This window comes from Biomphalaria glabrata, chromosome 3 (assembly GCF_947242115.1).
Source record: "Biomphalaria glabrata chromosome 3, xgBioGlab47.1, whole genome shotgun sequence".
Lineage (NCBI taxonomy): Eukaryota > Metazoa > Mollusca > Gastropoda > Planorbidae > Biomphalaria > Biomphalaria glabrata.
In genome coordinates, this window is record NC_074713.1 from 20687660 (window position 1) to 20708092 (window position 20433).

A 20433-nucleotide genomic window follows, 5' to 3' on the forward strand; every position below is an offset into this window, starting at 1 on the left:
CCCATTAACTACCCCTCCCCTCCCCTCCAGCATAAACCCCATTCATGCATGTATCGACATTTGGAACCAGTTAATACCATTTCAAACATGTATTCGCTCCGAAAGCACTGGCCTATGGAAGAAAGAAAATAAAAAGGGGAGATAATAACAATAGAAACGACAACAATAAGATCAGGAAATGAGGATGACGTAGACAATGGCATCCACGACATTTAAGAGGAGAGGGACACACGGGGTTGAACAGAGGCATAGTCAGCTCCAGATGTACTGGGGAAGGCTTGATTGGTCAACCGTGAAGTAGGATGAATCAATGTTCGTGTGGAGGGGGGTGCCAGGACGCTGCGATTCATTCTAATAGGGTAGGTAGACTCTTAGACTTGGCGGCAACAGATCGGTAGCTCGGAGGCGGGTAACTCATTTTGGGAAGAAATTCATCCATGATTCAATTAGAAACGGGAAGTAATTATGGCTGAGTCTTAATATGATATAGAGAGTTCCTTTCTCTTGCAACTGCCCCTTCTCGAGGAAATATAGGTAGTGCTTTAGATGAGTGGGGCGGTGGGGGCGGTACTATGTAAACAAGCAGATATATGCAGGTGAGTGCAACAGTTTGGAACATTCTTTGAAGTTTCACTCACGCACCTCCGTCTTCCCCCCAGGTCGCCACTTCCTACCTCTCACTTGCACCGAGTGTGCACGATGCACACTCGCCCTCGCGGCATGAAACGAGATGTTGATATCAAGCTCGGGGTCGAAGCCCTCCAGGTGTTAAAACTCTCAAAGCAAGGCGCTACACGGGACACGCTTGGCTAGCTATCGAACCGGCGGATCTTGTGGGTGCTGGGATCTTCGGAGGAGGGATTCTCTTCCCGTCACGTGCACGATCAGGGTCATGGCAAAGGAGGCACGGGAGGGGGTGAGCAAAATAAGAATGCTGCTGTCGTGTGGAAATGAGGAGGCGCGGGGTTGGTAAAGATGTGGTGTAGGCGAGGGAACACTTTCGATCAGGGCTATTACAAATGGTGACACTGTCGTAAAATTTATTGAGCGCTGGTAATTAATTTCAGTGTTTCGGTGCAAGAGGAAGGAGTGAATCGGTTTACCACTGGAGTACACAGGAAAGCATGAAGGAAGAGAGAGAGAGAGGAGCAGGAAGGGGGGGAAAGATTAAAGGAAGCCGCCAATTGAAGTGAGAGGGCAATTAAAAAATGGGGGGTGAACAAATTGATTTTTAATGGTATGTTAATATGTGCGAGGTGAAACATTAAATTTGACCGTGAATACAGTTTTTAGATTTTTGAAGAAAAAAGGAAGAAAAAAGACTTGATGCGATGTGCCGAGTTTAATTTCTGTTTGTACGCGGATTCACATCAGAGAAATAAGTACGTTGTAATCTAATCATCGTGAATACAGCGTTAATTTGAGAACATCTTAATCTTTAGATCTTTTAAGATTATATATGTCAGACTACATTTGTCTATAGAACACAGTTATGGATCAAATTAGTTTTCTTTTTGACGTAGCTAATAGTAAGAAAACCCAAAAGTAAGAAAACCCAATAGTAAGAAAACCCAAAAGTAAGAAAACCCAATAGTAAGAAAACCCAATAGTAAGAAAAACCGTAATATGCAGTAGAGACAGTGCTGCATTTTCGTGTTTTGTTTCTTTTCTCTTTCTAGAATGTTCATATAATGGATGACGTCAGAAAGAATTACCTCGGTGTCCGTATACAATAATAAAGAAGCAAAAATATATAAAAAAATAATTAACTAATTGGCTTTTTTTTTAATTGATTCGTGTGTTGTCATCGACAACAAATAATTGTGCAAAGTTTTAGCAAGATCCAAGAATGGGAAGTGGGAGAAATAACGTAAACAAGATTTGTACCAGACAGACACTGTGAGTGGATAAAAGCTCTGTAATAACAAAATACAATTTATTTGTTGATTGGTGTGTGTGTGTGTGTCGCCCCACTCCTGTGCAAATAAAACTGATAAGTTCATCTTATGTTTGTTCCCGATAAATAAATTTAAAAAAAAAAGATGAAACTTGAGATGTCACCAGGGACGAAACAATATTACACAGACACGTCTTACATTTGTGTATATTCTATAAATAGTAAACACGGGCAGCGCGTGCTTTGGAATGTAACGAAACATCTCAACTGTATCTCAGAATGACGTAATTAGCAAGGGAGTGACATCGAGCCTCTCGCGACGGAAGGATATAGCTCAACACAATATTAACACTGAGATCAATGACGTCATACAGAACTAATTTCTTAAATAACTTTGTTCAACAAAGTGAACAGATCGTATCAGACTTCAATTAGTTTGGGCTCAGGGGGTGCAGGAGAAGTCACAGTTCAATCCTTGTCTCAGCTAATTCAGTAGCAGAACGTTGTTTGGCCAGCACAACGACCAACCGCCTTTAGCACTGACTATTACGTTGCCTAGGTTTTCCCTTGGGGGCGCGGTGGCTGAGTTGTTAAGCGCTTGACTTCCGAATCTGAGGTCCTGGGTTCGAATCTAAATTCGAATTTGAATTTCGGGATTTTTAGGGCGCCCCTGACTCCACCCAACTATAATGGGTACCTGAATTTAGTTGGGGAAAGTTGGCCACAAGTCAACCTGCTCGTTAACCATTGGCCAAAGAAACAAATGACCTTAACATCATCTGCCCTATAGATCGCAAGGAGAAGTTGCTTTTTCCTTCTTATTCTCTCCTGCCCCTCCTCCGCAAGTGTACTGGAACGTTCGACCAGCTGCAGGACTCAAAACTTGGTCATTAGACTCAGTATCCAATCCACAGCCTCCATCAACCCACGCAATGTTTATAACGTATCTAACTATATATATATATATGTGTGTGTGTGTGTAAATGTCAGTGTATTGCTATCACTTTCAAACTACCATATTTGGAAACAGATTACGAAACAAAAGCAATACATTTCAAAACAAGAATACAGAGTGAATTTCAAAACATCGCACTACTGGAGGAAATAGAAGTTCTACATGTCAATACAGGGATTGAGGCCTAATATTAACTGAATAGCAACCTACAAAATAAACTTATAACCATGCACACAACAATACCGGCATTACGAAACATAAAAACAAATAACTGAAAGGAGACAGAGAGAGAGAGAGAGAGAGAGGGAGAGGAGTGCACTAACAGACTCTCATGTCTCTCGTGTACTAGTGATGGGGGGTGAGATGTCGAGGGTACATCGTAGATAAGTAAGGGCGTGAAGATTGATAACTTTGTTAAGAGTGAAACAAAAAAATAAATGCTTCAAGGGGAAGAGAACTGGTTCAGAGTTATTCCAGACGATAAAAAGAGAATAGAAAATCAAATTATTGACCAGAGTTACCATGGCTACCATGGTGGGGGGAGGGGGGTATTTAAAATAATACATTTTAGAAAGTAAAATAAGAAGGGGGGGAGAGGTTTGATGAACAAGCGATGTAGTGTTGTCTGCTCTTGCAAAAGGTTCTCAAATATATTAGTTCCCAGTTTAATAACAGTTTTCGTAGCACAATGTACACATAAATATTTCAAGGTTCACAACCAAGAGGTTGGCAGTTTGGCTTTTAGGAATGTATTGCTTTTGATATAGGATGATTTTTTTTTATAAAATAAGGCTCTCAAACAATGTATGCAGGTCTTTCTAACACTATGTGACAACGACATAACGTCAGCAAGACTGTCACAGATCTTGACGGAGAGAGAGAGACAGAGAATGAAAGAAGGAAAAAGTATTCCGCCACACTATTGGTTGAGTCTTAGACATACAACTCTTCTTGTCTAGCAAGTAAAGGCAGATGACTGTGTGACTGTGGGTGTGAAACATGAAGATGTTTTGAAGACTCCCCTCAAATAAACACGGGAGTGGACACCCACAAAAGATCAGGATAGTTGACAGCTCGGAGACGAACAAAAAATGACCAAAAGTCACGTAGATGTGATTTTGAGGGAATGTGGCCCTGAATCTTCCCCTCCTACTGCATCCGCATCGGTGTGGTACCCGCTTGACGACTTAGATAATTTACAGTGTAATCCCCGCCCCTCCACTTTCACCCCAAATCCACTTCAATACTTTGTATGAGAAAAAAAAAAGCAAGACCTGGTGATTGAAGGTAGTCGAGACAAGAGAGAAAGACCTGGTGATTGAGGGTAGTCGAGACAAGAGAGAAAGACCTGGTGATTGAAGGTAGTCGAGACAAGAGAGAAAGACCTGGTGATTGAGGGTAGTCGAGACAAGAGAGAAAGACCTGGTGATTGAAGGTAGTCGAGACAAGAGAGAAAGACCTGGTGATTGAGGGTAGTCGAGACAAGAGAGAAAGACCTGGTGATTGAAGGTAGTCGAGACAAGAGAGAAAGACCTGGTGATTGAGGGTAGTCGAGACAAGAGAGAAAGACCTGGTGATTGAAGGTAGTCGAGACAAGAGAGAAAGACCTGGTGATTGAGGGTAGTCGAGACAAGAGAGAAAGACCTGGTGATTGAAGGTAGTCGAGACAAGAGAGAAAGACCTGGTGATTGAGGGTAGTCGAGACAAGAGAGAAAGACCTGGTGATTGAAGGTAGTCGAGACAAGAGAGAAAGACCTGGTGATTGAAGGTAGTCGAGACAAGAGAGAAAGACCTGGTGATTGAAGGTAGTCGAGACAAGAGAGAAAGACCTGGTGATTGAAGGTAGTCGAGACAAGAAAGAAAGACCTGGTGATTGAAGGTAGTCGAGACAAGAGAGAAAGACCTGGTGATTGAGGGTAGTCGAGACAAGAGAGAAAGACCTGGTGATTGAAGGTAGTCGAGACAAGAAAGAAAGACCTGGTGATTGAAGGTAGTCGAGACAAGATAGAAAGACCTGGTGATTGAAGGTAGTCGAGACAAGAGAGAAAGACCTGGTGATTGAGGGTAGTCGAGACAAGAGAGAAAGACCTGGTGATTGAAGGTAGTCGAGACAAGAGAGAAAGACCTGGTGATTGAAGGTAGTCGAGACAAGAGAGAAAGACCTGGTGATTGAAGGTAGTCGAGACAAGATAGAAAGACCTGGTGATTGAAGGTAGTCGAGACAAGAGAGAAAGACCTGGTGATTGAGGGTAGTCGAGACAAGAGAGAAAGACCTGGTGATTGAAGGTAGTCGAGACAAGAGAGAAAGACCTGGTGATTGAAGGTAGTCGAGACAAGAGAGAAAGACCTGGTGATTGAAGGTAGTCGAGACAAGATAGAAAGACCTGGTGATTGAAGGTAGTCGAGACAAGAGAGAAAGACCTGGTGATTGAGGGTAGTCGAGACAAGAGAGAAAGACCTGGTGATTGAAGGTAGTCGAGACAAGAGAGAAAGACCTGGTGATTGAGGGTAGTCGAGACAAGAGAGAAAGACCTGGTGATTGAGGGTAGTCGAGACAAGAGAGAAAGACCTGGTGATTGAAGGTAGTCGAGACAAGAGAGAAAGACCTGGTGATTGAGGGTAGTCGAGACAAGAGAGAAAGACCTGGTGATTGAAGGTAGTCGAGACAAGAGAGAAAGACCTGGTGATTGAAGGTAGTCGAGACAAGAGAGAAAGACCTGGTGATTGAGGGTAGTCGAGACAAGAGAGAAAGACCTGGTGATTACACTTGTCCATCCCCAGGGACTTTCACAGGACAACTATCTGATGAGCATTTTTTTTTTCTTTTCTCACAAACATTCGGTTCTTCCTTTTTTTTTTTATAAAGGCAATGAAAAAAATGGTGGACAGTCTAGATTCAAAGATGTTCGCGGTCCGAACTGCGAGCAACATTTAAAGTATTGAAAGTGCAAGTATGTCAATAATTGACGTGATCGCCGTCAGAGCGGGCCTGTTTCTTTCCAACACAATTCGACAAATATATTTTTTTCAGGTCATAAAAAATGAGTTACAAGCAGGTTGACCTGAAATGCAAATCAAAGTGTGGTGTTGTTGGCTTTGCTTGACATGTCTTCCAAGCGAAATGTAAAGACCTACAGATGTTATAGAAAGACTGGGAGAGTCGAAATGTAAAGACCTACAGATGTTATAGAAAGACTGGGAGAGTCGAAATGTAAAGACCTACAGATGTTATAGAAAGACTGGGAGTGTCAAAATGTAAAGACCTACAGATGTTATAGAAAGACTGGGGGTGTCAAAATGTAAAGACCTACAGATGTTATAGAAAGACTGGGAGTGTCAAAATGTAAAGACCTACAGATGTTATAGAAAGACTGGGAGTGTCAAAATGTAAAGACCTACAGATGTTATAGAAAGACTGGGAGTGTCAAAATGTAAAGACCTACAGATGTTATAGAAAGACTGGGAGTGTCAAAATGTAAAGATCTACAGATGTTATAGAAAGACTGGGAGTGTCAAAATGTAAAGACCTACAGATGTTATAGAAAGACTGGGAGTGTCAAAATGTAAAGACCTACAGATGTTATAGAAAGACTGGGAGTGTCAAAATGTAAAGACCTACAGATGTTATAGAAAGACTGGGAGTGTCAAAATGTAAAGACCTACAGATGTTATAGAAAGACTGGGAGTGTCAAAATGTAAAGACCTACAGATGTTATAGAAAGACTGGGAGTGTCAAAATGTAAAGACCTACAGATGTTATAGAAAGACTGGGAGTGTCAAAATGTAAAGACCTACAGATGTTATAGAAAGACTGGGAGTGTCAAAATGTAAAGACCTACAGATGTTATAGAAAGACTGGGAGTGTCAAAATGTAAAGACCTACAGATGTTATAGAAAGACTGGGAGTGTCAAAATGTAAAGACCTACAGATGTTATAGAAAGACTGGGAGTGTCAAAATGTAAAGACCTACTGGGAGAGTCGAAAGTCGTAAAACAACTTACCTTTTGTTTCTTGCACATTGTAGGGAGCAGCTGAACTTCGTGTGTCATGTGACGGCCGTCTTTTGCGCATACGCTGCACACCGGAAGTCGACAGGACAAGCAGAACATTCCAAGAGATTCCGATGGGTGCTCACCGCATTTGTGCTCCTTGCTGTTTCGACGCTTGTACTTGAGGATCATGTCTCCCTGAGTGGGGTCCACAAGGTTGTGCTTCGCGTACATGCCCTCAGAAGGATGACATTGATTTCGGCATGGCTCGCAGAAGAAGACCTCACACTGCTCACACATGACCGCTGCCGGGCGGTGGTCGATCAGGCAACGCTCGCACTTTATCTCCACTTTTTTGCTCTGATTTTGGTACTTGTGAACGATGGCCTCCAGGACCCGGTTGGTTGGCAGGGAGAGGGCGCCGTTCTCATCCAGGAAGACGAGCCTCTCGCAGACGGTGCACTTGATCCCGTAGCTGCAGCTCTGCAAGCTCTGCAGGAAGATGTTGGCCACGCTGGGGGTGCCGACATAGCTGCTAGGGCGGCTGTTGCACACAACCCCACTGTCGGTCTCGCTCACGATGCTCAGTTTGTCTATGTCTGGGAAGTCCAGCAGGCTAGTGTGGTCACTGATGACCGTGCCGCTGTCCGACTCGGAGCAGGCCGAGGACATGGACTGAGGCAGGAGATTCTGGGCTGGCTCCTGGCAACTCAAAGCGCAGGCCACACACAGGGAGTGTGCGCAGGGCATGAGCACGGGTTTGGTGTAGAACCGACAACAAACGGGACACCGGAGTTCGTCTTCCATGGTCACGCGATCGAGGGTGACCAGTTCAGTCAAAATGGACACGAATGACCGTAGGCACAACACTTTCTCAAACGTTGTCTGTCCTCGTTCACAATCTCAACACTCAAGTTGTGCTAGGAGTTGAGGCACCAACATTAATCCATGCTCAATCAGCACACAAAATGCACAGTATCCAGTACTAATCCATGCACAGATATCCAGTTCTAATCCATGCACAGATATCCAGCTCTAATCCATACACAGATATCCAGTCAAACGTAGGCCTACGTCTGGTTAATAACAATGAATTCACGGCTAATCCAAACAAATCAAACACAGGTCAGCTCTAATGTATCCAAAGTTAATCCAAAATGTCTAGTTGGCATTGGTGTTATATCCAAATAAAAGAATTAATGTTAGCATTATTATTTTAAGTACGGAAGCACACACTGGTCATTTATAGTAATATCCAGAAGCACAGTAGTGTCAAGAATCAAGTCAACATAGTATCATGTCAGTACACCTGTTTTCAAAAATGAGAAAAATTAATGATACTATCGATTGGTTAGAAGGTCTAGTAACTGTAACCACTGTCATAACACGCGAAGCACTGACATTCACAGCACACTGACCAACCTAAAGTATGTCCACCTCACTCCAGGCGGCACCTTCGACACGGAGGTCACGCTCCAGGACAGAGCAGTGGCCGTAGTGTATTGTAGGTAAACACTAAAAAGCCGTTGTGATATTTACGCTGGTGCGGCTATCCCCCGATTACCCCTGACTCCGCGGCTAGCACAGTGATTTAGAAGGTCATCTTTTTTTTTCTCTCCCTATTTGCTGATTTTCTTACATTCCTCACTCCACGCCTATTTTTATGTCCAACTCTACGTCTAACTCTACGTCTAACTTTACGTCTAACTCTACGCCTAACTTTACGCCTAACTTTACGTCTAACTTTACGTCTAACTTTACGCCTAACTTTACGTCTAACTCTACGTCTAACTTTACGTCTAACTTTACGTCTAACTTTACGTCTAACTCTACGTCTAACTTTACGTCTAACTTTACGTCTAACTTTACGCCTAACTTTACGTCTAACTCTACGCCTAACTTTACGTCTAACTTTACGTCTAACTTTACGTCTAACTCTACGCCTAACTCTACGCCTAACTTTACGCCTAACTTTACGTCTAACTTTACGTCTAACTTTACGTCTAACTTTACGTCTAACTCTACGCCTAACTTTACGCCTAACTTTACGTCTAACTTTACGCCTAACTTTACGTCTAACTTTACGTCTAACTTTACGTCTAACTTTACGCCTAACTTTACGTCTAACTCTACGTCTAACTTTACGTCTAACTTTACGTCTAACTTTACGCCTAACTTTACGCCTAACTTTACGTCTAACTTTACGTCTAACTTTACGTCTAACTTTACGCCTAACTTTACGTCTAACTCTACGCCTAACTTTACGTCTAACTTTACGTCTAACTTTACGTCTAACTCTACGCCTAACTTTACGTCTAACTTTACGTCTAACTTTACGTCTAACTTTACGCCTAACTTTACGTCTAACTTTACGCCTAACTTTACGTCTAACTTTACGTCTAACTCTACGCCTAACTCTACGCCTAACTTTACGTCTAACTTTACGCCTAACTTTACGTCTAACTTTACGTCTAACTTTACGTCTAACTTTACGTCTAACTTTACGTCTAACTTTACGCCTAACTTTACGTCTAACTTTACGTCTAACTTTACGTCTAACTTTACGCCTAACTCTACGTCTAACTCTACGCCTAACTTTACGTCTAACTTTACGTCTAACTTTACGTCTAACTCTACGCCTAACTTTACGTCTAACTTTACGTCTAACTTTACGTCTAACTTTACGCCTAACTTTACGTCTAACTTTACGTCTAACTTTACGTCTAACTTTACGTCTAACTTTACGTCTAACTTTACGTCTAACTTTACGTCTAACTTTACGCCTAACTTTACGCCTAACTTTACGTCTAACTTTACGCCTAACTTTACGTCTAACTTTACGCCTAACTTTACGTCTAACTCTACGTCTAACTTTACGTCTAACTTTACGTCTAACTTTACGTCTAACTTTACGTCTAACTCTACGCCTAACTTTACGTCTAACTTTACGTCTAACTTTACGTCTAACTTTACGCCTAACTTTACGTCTAACTTTACGTCTAACTTTACGCCTAACTTTACGCCTAACTTTACGTCTAACTTTACGTCTAACTTTACGTCTAACTCTACGTCTAACTCTACGTCTAACTCTACGTCTAACTCGTTATAAGAAACCAAACCGTACAATAGCTAGATATCTAGGTTGTACGACGATACGCCCCTGACTCATCGTTTAAGAAGTTAATTTACGGCGTGCGTAAGGCGACAGTCGTAAATTTGTATTTATCATCCCCCCCCCCCCGAGGTCTTCTGAAAGGTTGTTCCTTCCATTACCTCTTGCTCGCTGTTTAAGTCTCTACCAGCGTTATCCAGAGAACTGCGACATTCCAAATGATAACTGGTTCACAGTCTAGGCTACAAGAAGTTATCTAGTTAGCTGAACGCATCTACAATAAATCGTTGACCCTAATTAAGAAATTTATTAAGAAACATTACGCGCAATGCAAATAACAAGTCTTGATATGACTCGTGTGAGCCAGCAGACTCAATATTGACTTACAATTAAGAACCGTTCAAAGAACCAGAGTGTACATGTGTACATGTTCAAAGAACCAGAGTGTACATGTGTACATGTTCAAAGAACCAGAGTGTACATGTGTACATGTTCAAAGAACCAGAGTGTACATGTGTACATGTTCAAAGAACCAGAGTGTACATGTGTACATGTTCAAAGAACCAGAGTGTACATGTGTACATGTTCAAAGAACCAGAGTGTACATGTGTACATGTTCAAAGAACCAGAGTGTACATGTGTACATGTTCAAAGAACCAGAGTGTACATGTGTACATGTTCAAAGAACCAGAGTGTACATGTGTACATGTTCAAAGAACCAGAGTGTACATGTGTACATGTTCAAAGAACCAGAGTGTACATGTGTACATGTTCAAAGAACCAGAGTGTACATGTGTACATGTTCAAAGAACCAGAGTGTACATGTGTACATGTTCAAAGAACCAGAGTGTACATGTGTACATGTTCAAAGAACCAGAGTGTACATGTGTACATGTTCAAAGAACCAGAGTGTACATGTGTACATGTTCAAAGAACCAGAGTGTACATGTGTACGTGTTCCCATTCTTTCTGGTAAGCTCATTGCTCATAAGCTTATTGCAGAACGTACTATTGGTCCAATCTGACTTTTGAAAAAATGTAGAATCAAAGTTGTAGAAAATAAGTTTTGTTATAATGCAACTTAGAAGAGACCTACACATCTAATACGTTGACTTTACGTTGGTCTAGGTACGAGAAAGTAAAAAAAACAAACATTGCTTCATTATTTTGATTCTATTCTAGTTTTATTTTTTAAACACGCCCCAGTCATTAAGCTAACCTACAGAGACAGAAGACAATTGTAGATCTAGATAACTGGATGGTGTAGAGTCAAAGAACTAGACTTATAAGTTCTGAATTAGGTTTTGAAATTCTCAAATGGCGCAAGTACTTCACCAGAATTGTGTTTGTTCAGTCCCATGAAGATCTCTCTCTATCTGAATGTCAAGACGTAATGGTTAGATTGTTTGTAGAAACAAACCTTTCTCAAGACCGCTTTAATATCAACAGTGAACTGATTACATGCAAACATTGATTTAAAGGTTTTAAAATTAATCCACAGAACTAATGATAAATTATAGATGGATTATAGTGCATTGTAAGTCGCAAGATTGTCACAACACAAGAGTTCACCTCATAAAAGGTCCCAAAGTGTCCGTATCTACTTCTTCGATTATAACCTTTTATGTACACAAATTGTGCAGGCCATGTAGATCTGTGTTGGTCTATAGATCTAGATCTAGAAGTTAATAACAAACCGCAGCCGATGCCTCACATTTTCCTAAATGTGCAAACAAACCTTTCTTTTCATCCACTTACCCTCTGTGTTTATAGCGTACAAGATTATTCTAGCTTATTATTAATGTTATTATTATTAATCTCTGGAATCAAACAAAAAAATACAAAATCCTCCTATACATACACACACACAATTTCGAATTGAAAATAAAACAACATGAAAGAAACTGATACTCTTAATAAATCACAAGGTACAGATAATCCAGTCTGAACTAGAACTAGTCCTGTTAGGAAGTCAATTTCTCACAAACTTTTGGTCATTGAAGAAGAGGCTGGCGTAGACACAAGCTCTCAACAGCCTCGACGTCATACTCTCACAAGTCTCGAGCACCCTGAGACACCGCTCAGCGAAGCCTCAAACCCAGAATGTAGTCATTTTTGTCTGAAGCTCTGCTTTCCCCCCTCACTCTCTTCTCTCTCTCTCTCTCTCTCTCTTTTCTTCTCTCTGGCCTAGACCAGGACCAGCGCAGGGGCTTGCGGGACTTGCGCGGTCCAAGACTTCATTTTTTTCCCCCTGTCACGCAGTGCCGCTGAGTCTGCTTCAACGGCGGCGCATGGGCTTAGCTCCCCGTCGCCGGGCTTGTGCCCCCCCACCCCATCTCTCTTCTAAATCTCTTCACCCTTGCCACTGTTAGCGAAAGGTGTCAGAAGGAGGCGGGGCTAGGGTTTGTTTACTAACAAGTCCACGTGATGTCGCGTGCAGGTACGGAACTGAAAAGGTTACCGTCAGTTACTGTACTGTTATAGTTAAGCTACTAATGGTTACTATAGACAGTTACTGTACTGTTATAAGCTACTATAGATAGTTAATGTACTGTTATAAGCTTCTATAGACAGTTACTGCACTGTTATAAGCTGATATAGTTACTGCACTGTTATAAACTACTATAGTTACTGTACTGTTATAAGCTACTGTAGACAGTTACTGTACTGTTATAAGCTACAATAGGTAGTTACTGCACTGTAATAAGCTACTATAAACAGTTACTGCACTGTTATAAGCTATTAAGTGAAATGAAGACAGGACGTCGTGTGAGATTCGCGGTTACTGTACTATTACAAGCTACTATAGTTACTGTACTATTACAAGCTACTATAGTTACTGTACTATTACAAGCTACTATAGTTACTGTACTATTACAAGCTACTATAGTTACTGTACTATTACAAGCTACTATAGTTACTGTACTATTACAAGCTACTATAGTTACTGTACTATTACAAGCTACTATAGTTACTGTACTATTACAAGCTACTATAGTTACTGTACTATTACAAGCTACTATAGTTACTGTACTATTACAAGCTACTATAGTTACTGTACTATTACAAGCTACTATAGTTACTGAACTGTTATAGGTTATTTTACAACATCCCTGAACTTATTATTGTTAATCCGCCCTATACTTTAGGCTACTGTTACGTCAAATACCAGAGGGCAGAACTATTAAATGAATACGATTACTTATCATGGGGATCTTTAAGAACAGCGATTCAAACGTTTGGTAATAAAGCTGCTTATCACATATCCCGAATACAATTTAGTAGCTACTGTTATTGGACATGATACTATGGATCCAAAGAGGCCGAATAAAAGTTTATCAAGTAGAATTTATAGAAAACTAATATTTCATCATTGGCCTCCTTCAGTCGTAGAACGACTATGGTTCATCTCAGAGCACACTTCCTCATGTGGCTGTGGAGCCCTATTTTGGAGAGACACTATTTAATCTAATTGTATTTCATCACTATCTTCTAATCTTTCACTTAGAAACAAATTTAACACAAAGATTATAAGTGGAAAATGTCTATCTATCTATCTATCTATCTATCCCACACAAACATTGATTGCTAGAGTTAATGTTTAATTAATTCGAAGAAAGAAAAGGCTCTTGTATCAGTAAGGAAACTAACCGAATTAGTAAGGGAACTAACCCTATTATTGACTTGTTATGAAGCCGACTGAATTATACTAGAATGTAGTCAGTGACTGATTTATTTCATGGTAATATTTTGGGTTGATGACGATTGACCCTGGGTGTGTGTATACAATCTCCCGAACCAGAGATTTAGTACATTAAGTACCTGTTGTAACTCGTGCGTTGGTCGGTAGTTCTAGGTAGTATATACAACTAAACCGACGTAGGATCATTAAATTCAAAATGAAATTAACTTGAGTACACTTCTTGTCAATTGAACAGAAATAAAACATTGTCTGTATAAATGTAGATTCAACTTGAAATGAGATCTAGCAACACTTCAACAACTTTGTCTCACGTGTCTCTTGGTGAAGTCCATCTCAACTTTCACACCAATCCCTTAAATTCACTTCCATCACGACAGACCAGCTCGTGGTTTCATCATCAACTCTTCAGGCTACACAACCAAAAACATCCGCCCTCAAGGTTACATCAGCAACACACATACACATACACACAGATACATACACTCCATAACAGTGAGCAGGGAAGAACGCCAGCAAAGATTGTTCACAGCCTTTCTCTTCTCTAGACTTGTCACGTACATTGTATCTAAATTTAGCAACAGTCTATTAGCTTGTCGGCAGAAGTTTAGCTAGCTCGGGGAAAACCAGGCATGCAATTATTTTCAGTTTCAGAATGAATGTGATTGGTTTTGAGGTGTTGTTCGTTGTACATTGAGCTGCATTTATTGGTTGGTCTTGCAGGGTAAAGTTGTTGATCACGTGATTATGCCCTAAAGCCCGGGGAAGCTCCTAGATCGCTCCAGTCTTGTATGGAACGTGTTAGTGAAAACATGTACTAGAGTTTTGTATTAGAACTCAATTATATTACTGTGTGTAGATCAGTTATTTTATTCAAGTACATTTAACCATTGTAATTATTTGTGAATAGCTTTTCCAAGTTTTGAATTAAAGTAATTGTTTTAGACGAAGAGAAGTTTCTTCATTGAATATAATAAAATACGTAGATCGTATTGTCAAATAGTAACTTCTAGATCTAGATGATCCTCTTATCAACTGGCAACTTCTAGATGATCATCCTATCAACTAGCAACTTCTAAATGATCATCTTATCAACTGACGATTTCTGAATCCTCGGCAATCACGATCATTGATAGTGCAACATAGATCTAGTTCAAGTATAATCGCAACATCTAGCACCCATTGATGATTGTGACAGTGGCACTATTAGTGATTGTGACAAGACTCATTTTAAATAATTTTTGTTTTGTAATGCTTCCATCCTCCAACGGCACAATTTCGGAGTATCCCGTTGGCAAAACAAAACAAAACAAACAAAAAAAGGTCAAAGGGTCAAGTTGTAATAGACACATTTTTTTTTTTTAATCTATTTTGTTTTTTAACGAGCTTCAGAAAGAAAGGACCGCAAGAGGGAACCTATAAATGCGCGATGACTTGCGTTTTTATTTTCAAAAGCTATGGTATTCCAGTTAGATTCCTGTAATTGTGTGCTTAATATTGAGTCAATGTTTCAGAGGGACATTGAAATGTTGTTGAATTATTTATGACAAGGTTTAAATAAAAGAAACATTTTCACCATTTTCGCGTTGACTCGAGTGCCCGAGGTATAGACGCGTACCGCATGTTGAGAACAACAAAGTCTTAGCTCTGTGCCTAGTAGTTTGAAGTGAGAAGACATACAATGGCTTTGTTTGATGTGGACTGACTAGCCCAAAACGATTTATATTTCCTGAGCTATTTGAAAGGCTAGGTGCACATTTTCACGTGGAGCACCTCCATTGAAATACACACACACACACACACACACAATAGAGCGCCCCCCCCCGGCCAATCTAAAATATATTATTTCCTTAAACAACAGCTTAACATGAAACTAAAGTCTCCACATCACATTTTAAAAAGATTTTTTTATATAGATGAGCTCAGAGTTTGTTTTTTTTTTTGTGATAAAAATGGAAAGAAAACAAATCCACTGCTTTCTTATCCACTACCCGCTGCTTTGGACTTTCTGTAGGGAAAGACTTTTTTTTTCTGAGTGTATCGTGTTTGTATTCTATTGGATCTCAACTTCAGAATCTTTGTCTCCTGTCTATATTCTCAATTGAAAATGATTTCTACCTGTATACATTATCATTGAACACACATCAGGAGGCGCGGTGGCTGAGCGGTAAAGCCGAACTGGAGTCCCAGATTCGAACCCTGGTGATTTTTTCCTTCGGGATCTTTGTGCGCCTCTGAGTCCACCCAGCTCGAATGGGTACCTGACATTATTTAGGGAACAGTAAAGGCGGTTGGCCGTTGTGCTGGCCACAAGACACCCTCGTTAACCGTTGGCCATAGAAACAGATAATAAAGATTAGTAATAAAGACTTCTATACTTTTATTATTAATAGTGGTTTGTTATAAAAATGGTATGGTTTTTTTTTTTTTTGAAAAAAATACCTGCTTACATATTTACTTTTAGAAATAAACTTACTCACTTTCAGAAAAGTAACAAGTAGCCGTTGCATCAGAACTTTAAAATGTCTGATATTATGCTATAAGATTATCAATATCTTTTCTAGTTTCTGCGATCTAAACGGGACGGACGGATGGATCGACCTGTGACCTCCGTCGAAGGCGCCGATGGACCACACAAAACTAATAACGGCTATTCCCCCCCCCCTTTTTTTTTTCGGGCGGACGCTAAAAAGAGAGAGAGATTGAGAAAAAGAGATGGAGAGAGAAGCAGAGAGAGAGAGAGAAAGAGAAAAGAAATAAATGAGAAAAATGTGTTTATGTGTGTAGATGTTAGGCCCGGACCCTGTGCCAAAGGCCTCTCCAGATGGAACACACCACATTCTTCAAAACTATTACAGTCCCACGATAACTCTACGTTGGGACCCTGTCTATACAACAATGTTCATTAGTTTGGGAGCGACACTGCGCACCAAAACTTAAGGCCATTGTAAGGAATGGCTTGTTGTGAATGATACTTTCTACGTTCTGAAAACCAAACATGAAATGAGAGTTTGCCTTAAATAGTTCATAATGTTATTGCACTCGAGAGACATAAAATGTTTATTCCAAACTCTAATTAAAGACTGGGATTCGTCTCGATTACGTCTGCTTTGATCTAACTGGGCGCATCACATCACCTCGGATTTCCTGATTCCAACAAGTCTGGATTTTTGAAAGGTTTGTAGATCAATTAAATGTTTATTAAAATGCATTATTATAATACATAAACAATACTTAAAAACAATGTCTTTCCTCTCCTTATAGGGACATCTCTGGGATAATGTTTCCAATTTTAGCCAGAAAAAATAAAAGGTCTAGCAGAGTTTAAGTCTCAAATGACCATGCGCAAGTAGATTAAAGCATGGAGACACTTAGGGTGTGATTATCTTCTCTTTTGAAGACACGCTTGTAATTTATAAGAGTCTAAGTTTAAAAGCGTGGTCCTTTTGTTTTTAGAAGATGTTACTATTATTCTAAAACCTATTATGAAATGTTCATTATATAGATGACATTAATGAAAGAAAAGGATATATCTACACACACAGTGATGTTATCATAACAAAGAGTTACTAAAGAAAAAAATACCTTGAACTATATACCCTCTGAGTAAAATAGTCATTTAGTAGTTTGTTTGTATTCATTCCATTTATATTATATAGAAATTAATCTGTATACATTGTTTAATTGATTCATAATAACAGCGAAAATGCGAACGATTTTTTTTTAAATAAACCAATGCATTTAAGAAAAACCAATAACATTCCAATTAGGGATTGTTTATATTAGTGTAAAATTTCTCTTCGTATAGTTCAAACAAAATTGTCCTAGAACAAAAAAAAATGTTCATTGGAAAAAAAATATTTTTAATTAATGTAACCGTCGAACCGTCATTAATCATTAACATAATCTACATATAGTATATAAGGTGTCCCACAACAATTAACCTAATCTACATATAGTATATAAGGTGTCCCACAACAATTAACATAATCTACATATAGTATATAAGGTGTCCCACAACAATTAACATAATCTACCTATAGTCTATAAGGTGTCCCACAACAATTAACATAATCTACCTATAGTCTATAAGGTGTCCCACAACAATTAACATAATCTATCTATAGTCTATAAGGTGTCCAACAACAATTAACATAATCTACCTATAGTCTATAAGGTGTCCCACAACAATTAACATAATCTACCTATAGTCTATAAGGTGTCCCACAACAATTAACATAATCTACCTATAGTCTATAAGGTGTCCCACAACAATTAACATAATCTACCTATAGTCTATAAGGTGTCCCACAACAATTAACATAATCTACCTATAGTCTATAAGGTGTCCCACAACAATTAACATAATCTACCTATAGTCTATAAGGTGTCCCACAACAATTAACATAATCTACCTATAGTCTATAAGGTGTCCAACAACAATTAACATAATCTACCTATAGTCTATAAGGTGTCCCACAACAATTAACATAATCTACCTATAATCTATAAGGTGTCCCACAACAATTAACATAATCTACCTATAGTCTATAAGGTGTCCCACAACAATTAACATAATCTACCTATAGTCTATAAGGTGTCCCACAACAATTAACATAATCTACCTATAGTCTATAAGGTGTCCCACAACAATTAACATAATCTACCTATAGTCTATAAGGTGTCCCACAACAATTAACATAATCTACCTATAGTCTATAAGGTGTCCCACAACAATTAACATAATCTACCTATAGTCTATAAGGTGTCCCACAACAATTAACATAATCTACCTATAGTCTATAAGGTGTCCCACAACAATTAACATAATCTACCTATAGTCTATAAGGTGTCCAACAACAATTAACATAATCTACCTATAGTCTATAAGGTGTCCCACAACAATTAACATAATCTACCTATAATCTATAAGGTGTCCCACAACAATTAACATAATCTACCTATAGTCTATAAGGTGTCCCACAACAATTAACATAATCTACCTATAGTCTATAAGGTGTCCCACAACAATTAACATAATCTACCTATAGTCTATAAGGTGTCCCACAACAATTAACATAATCTACCTATAGTCTATAAGGTGTCCCACAACAATTAACATAATCTACCTATAGTCTATAAGGTGTCCCACAACAATTTGTCCAGATCCTGACATCCTAAATATTAGCGAACATGAAACCAAATAAAGCATCTGCTGGACCTGATGGTATTGCAGCTAAATTACTAAAAAAAAACTAAGCAATGAGCTAGCACCTGTGTTCAAAATACTTTTTCAGGCATCTGTTTACCAGGGCAGAGTACCAAGGGACTGGAAAGAAGATAATGTCACCCCCACCCCACCCCCACCCCCATTTAAAAAAGGAGAAAAATTTGACCCAGGAAATATAGACCAGTATCACTTACCAGCATCACGTGTAAAATCCTAGAACATATAATATGTAGTAACATCATGAACCACTTAGATAAACATAATGTCCTTACTCCATACCAACATGGCTTTAGGAAACATAGATCATGTGAAACATAACTAATAGGACTAATTGATGATTTTTCAAAAGGTTTAGATAATAGTGAGCAAATAGATGTTATCTTACTAGATTTTTCCAAGGCTTTTGACAAAGCTCACCACCATAGTTTGCTTAAAAAATTAAAATATTTTGTCATTGATGGTCCATTGCATCAGTGGATTAAAGATTTTCTGATAGGGAGAGAACAAGCTGTAATAATAAATGGCTCTAAATCAACACCAATAACAGTAAACTCAGGTGTACCTCAAGGAACAGTCTTAGGTCCGCTACTATTTTTAATTTACATTAATGATTTACCAAAATGCATTACCTCTGGAAAAAAAGTCAAATTATTTGCAATATATATAGAACAATAGAAACAACACAAGATACAGAAATTTTACAAAGAGAGTTAGATGAATTACAGAAATGGAAATCAAATTGGAGCATTTGTTTCCACCCAGAAAAACTAAAACAAATTAATTCCACTAATCTTATTCATGATAAATCAGTAACAGAGACTAAAAACGCAAAATACCTAGGTGTTATTATAAATGAAAAACTTTCATGGAATCCCCATATTGTCAAAACTGTCAAAAAATCCAACAAAGCATTAGGGTTTATTAAAAGAAATTTCTATAAATCAAATAAGGACATAAAACTAAAATGTTATTTAACCTTGGTTAGGCCAAAAATAGAATATGTATCCTCTGTTTGGGACCCTCAACTCAAGAAAACATTACGAAACTGGAACAGACACAAAATAGAACAGTGAGATTCATAACAAACAAATATTCACATTTGACTAGAGTAACACCTTTAGTAAAAACACTAAATTTAGAAAGCCTTCAGGATAGAAGACTCTAAAGTAAAGTAGCAATTATACATAAAACACCGAACCATAATCTTCAAATACAAAAACAAAATTTAATTAATTACTCAGAAAGACATATGCTAAGACCAATTTGTACAAATGCTCCTTCTTCCCTATTGCTATTAGAGTATGGAATGAGTTCCCTGAGATAGCCAGGAAAACCAGTGACTTGGCAGAATTTAGGTCATTGGTTAATATGTATGACTGAATGCATGACAAGTAGGACGTAATCTTCTTTTTTTGAAGTAACGTCTGTATTATATAAGATAAGCAGATAAGATCTTGTGGCATCTCTACAGCAAATCAAGTAGAGGATAGAATGAGGACAACAATAAAACGGATGTGAGACAAGGTTTGATCTCATCCCCATTTCTTTC

General features: G+C 38.9%; 2 protein-coding genes across 5 annotated transcripts in view; one reads left to right on the forward strand and one right to left on the reverse strand.

Moving 5' to 3' along the window:
• Window positions 1-12156, reverse strand: part of LOC106056906 (E3 ubiquitin-protein ligase TRIM9-like) — a 157696-nt gene extending 145540 nt beyond the window's left edge. Inside the window, exons 1-2 of one of the 4 annotated variants that reach the window (XM_056023925.1) lie at window positions 11943-12156; window positions 6855-8151 (exon numbers count right to left, since the gene is read on the reverse strand). In XM_056023925.1, the coding sequence (XP_055879900.1) occupies window positions 6855-7649 (795 nt within the window). In that variant the 5' untranslated portion in view covers window positions 7650-8151; window positions 11943-12156. Of the gene's footprint in view, window positions 1-6854; window positions 8152-11712 lie in introns of all 4 variants that reach the window. The other 3 variants (XM_056023924.1, XM_013213826.2, XM_013213827.2) reach the window with 3 other exon arrangements.
• On the forward strand, window positions 8878-10195 carry LOC129925054 (mucin-3A-like; the record flags this gene model as incomplete). The annotated part of the gene is made up of 2 exons (XM_056023386.1): window positions 8878-9755; window positions 10135-10195. Coding segments are annotated over 2 exons (939 nt in total), but the record flags the coding sequence as incomplete, so codon positions are not given.
• Window positions 12157-20433: the final 8277 nt, after the last annotated feature.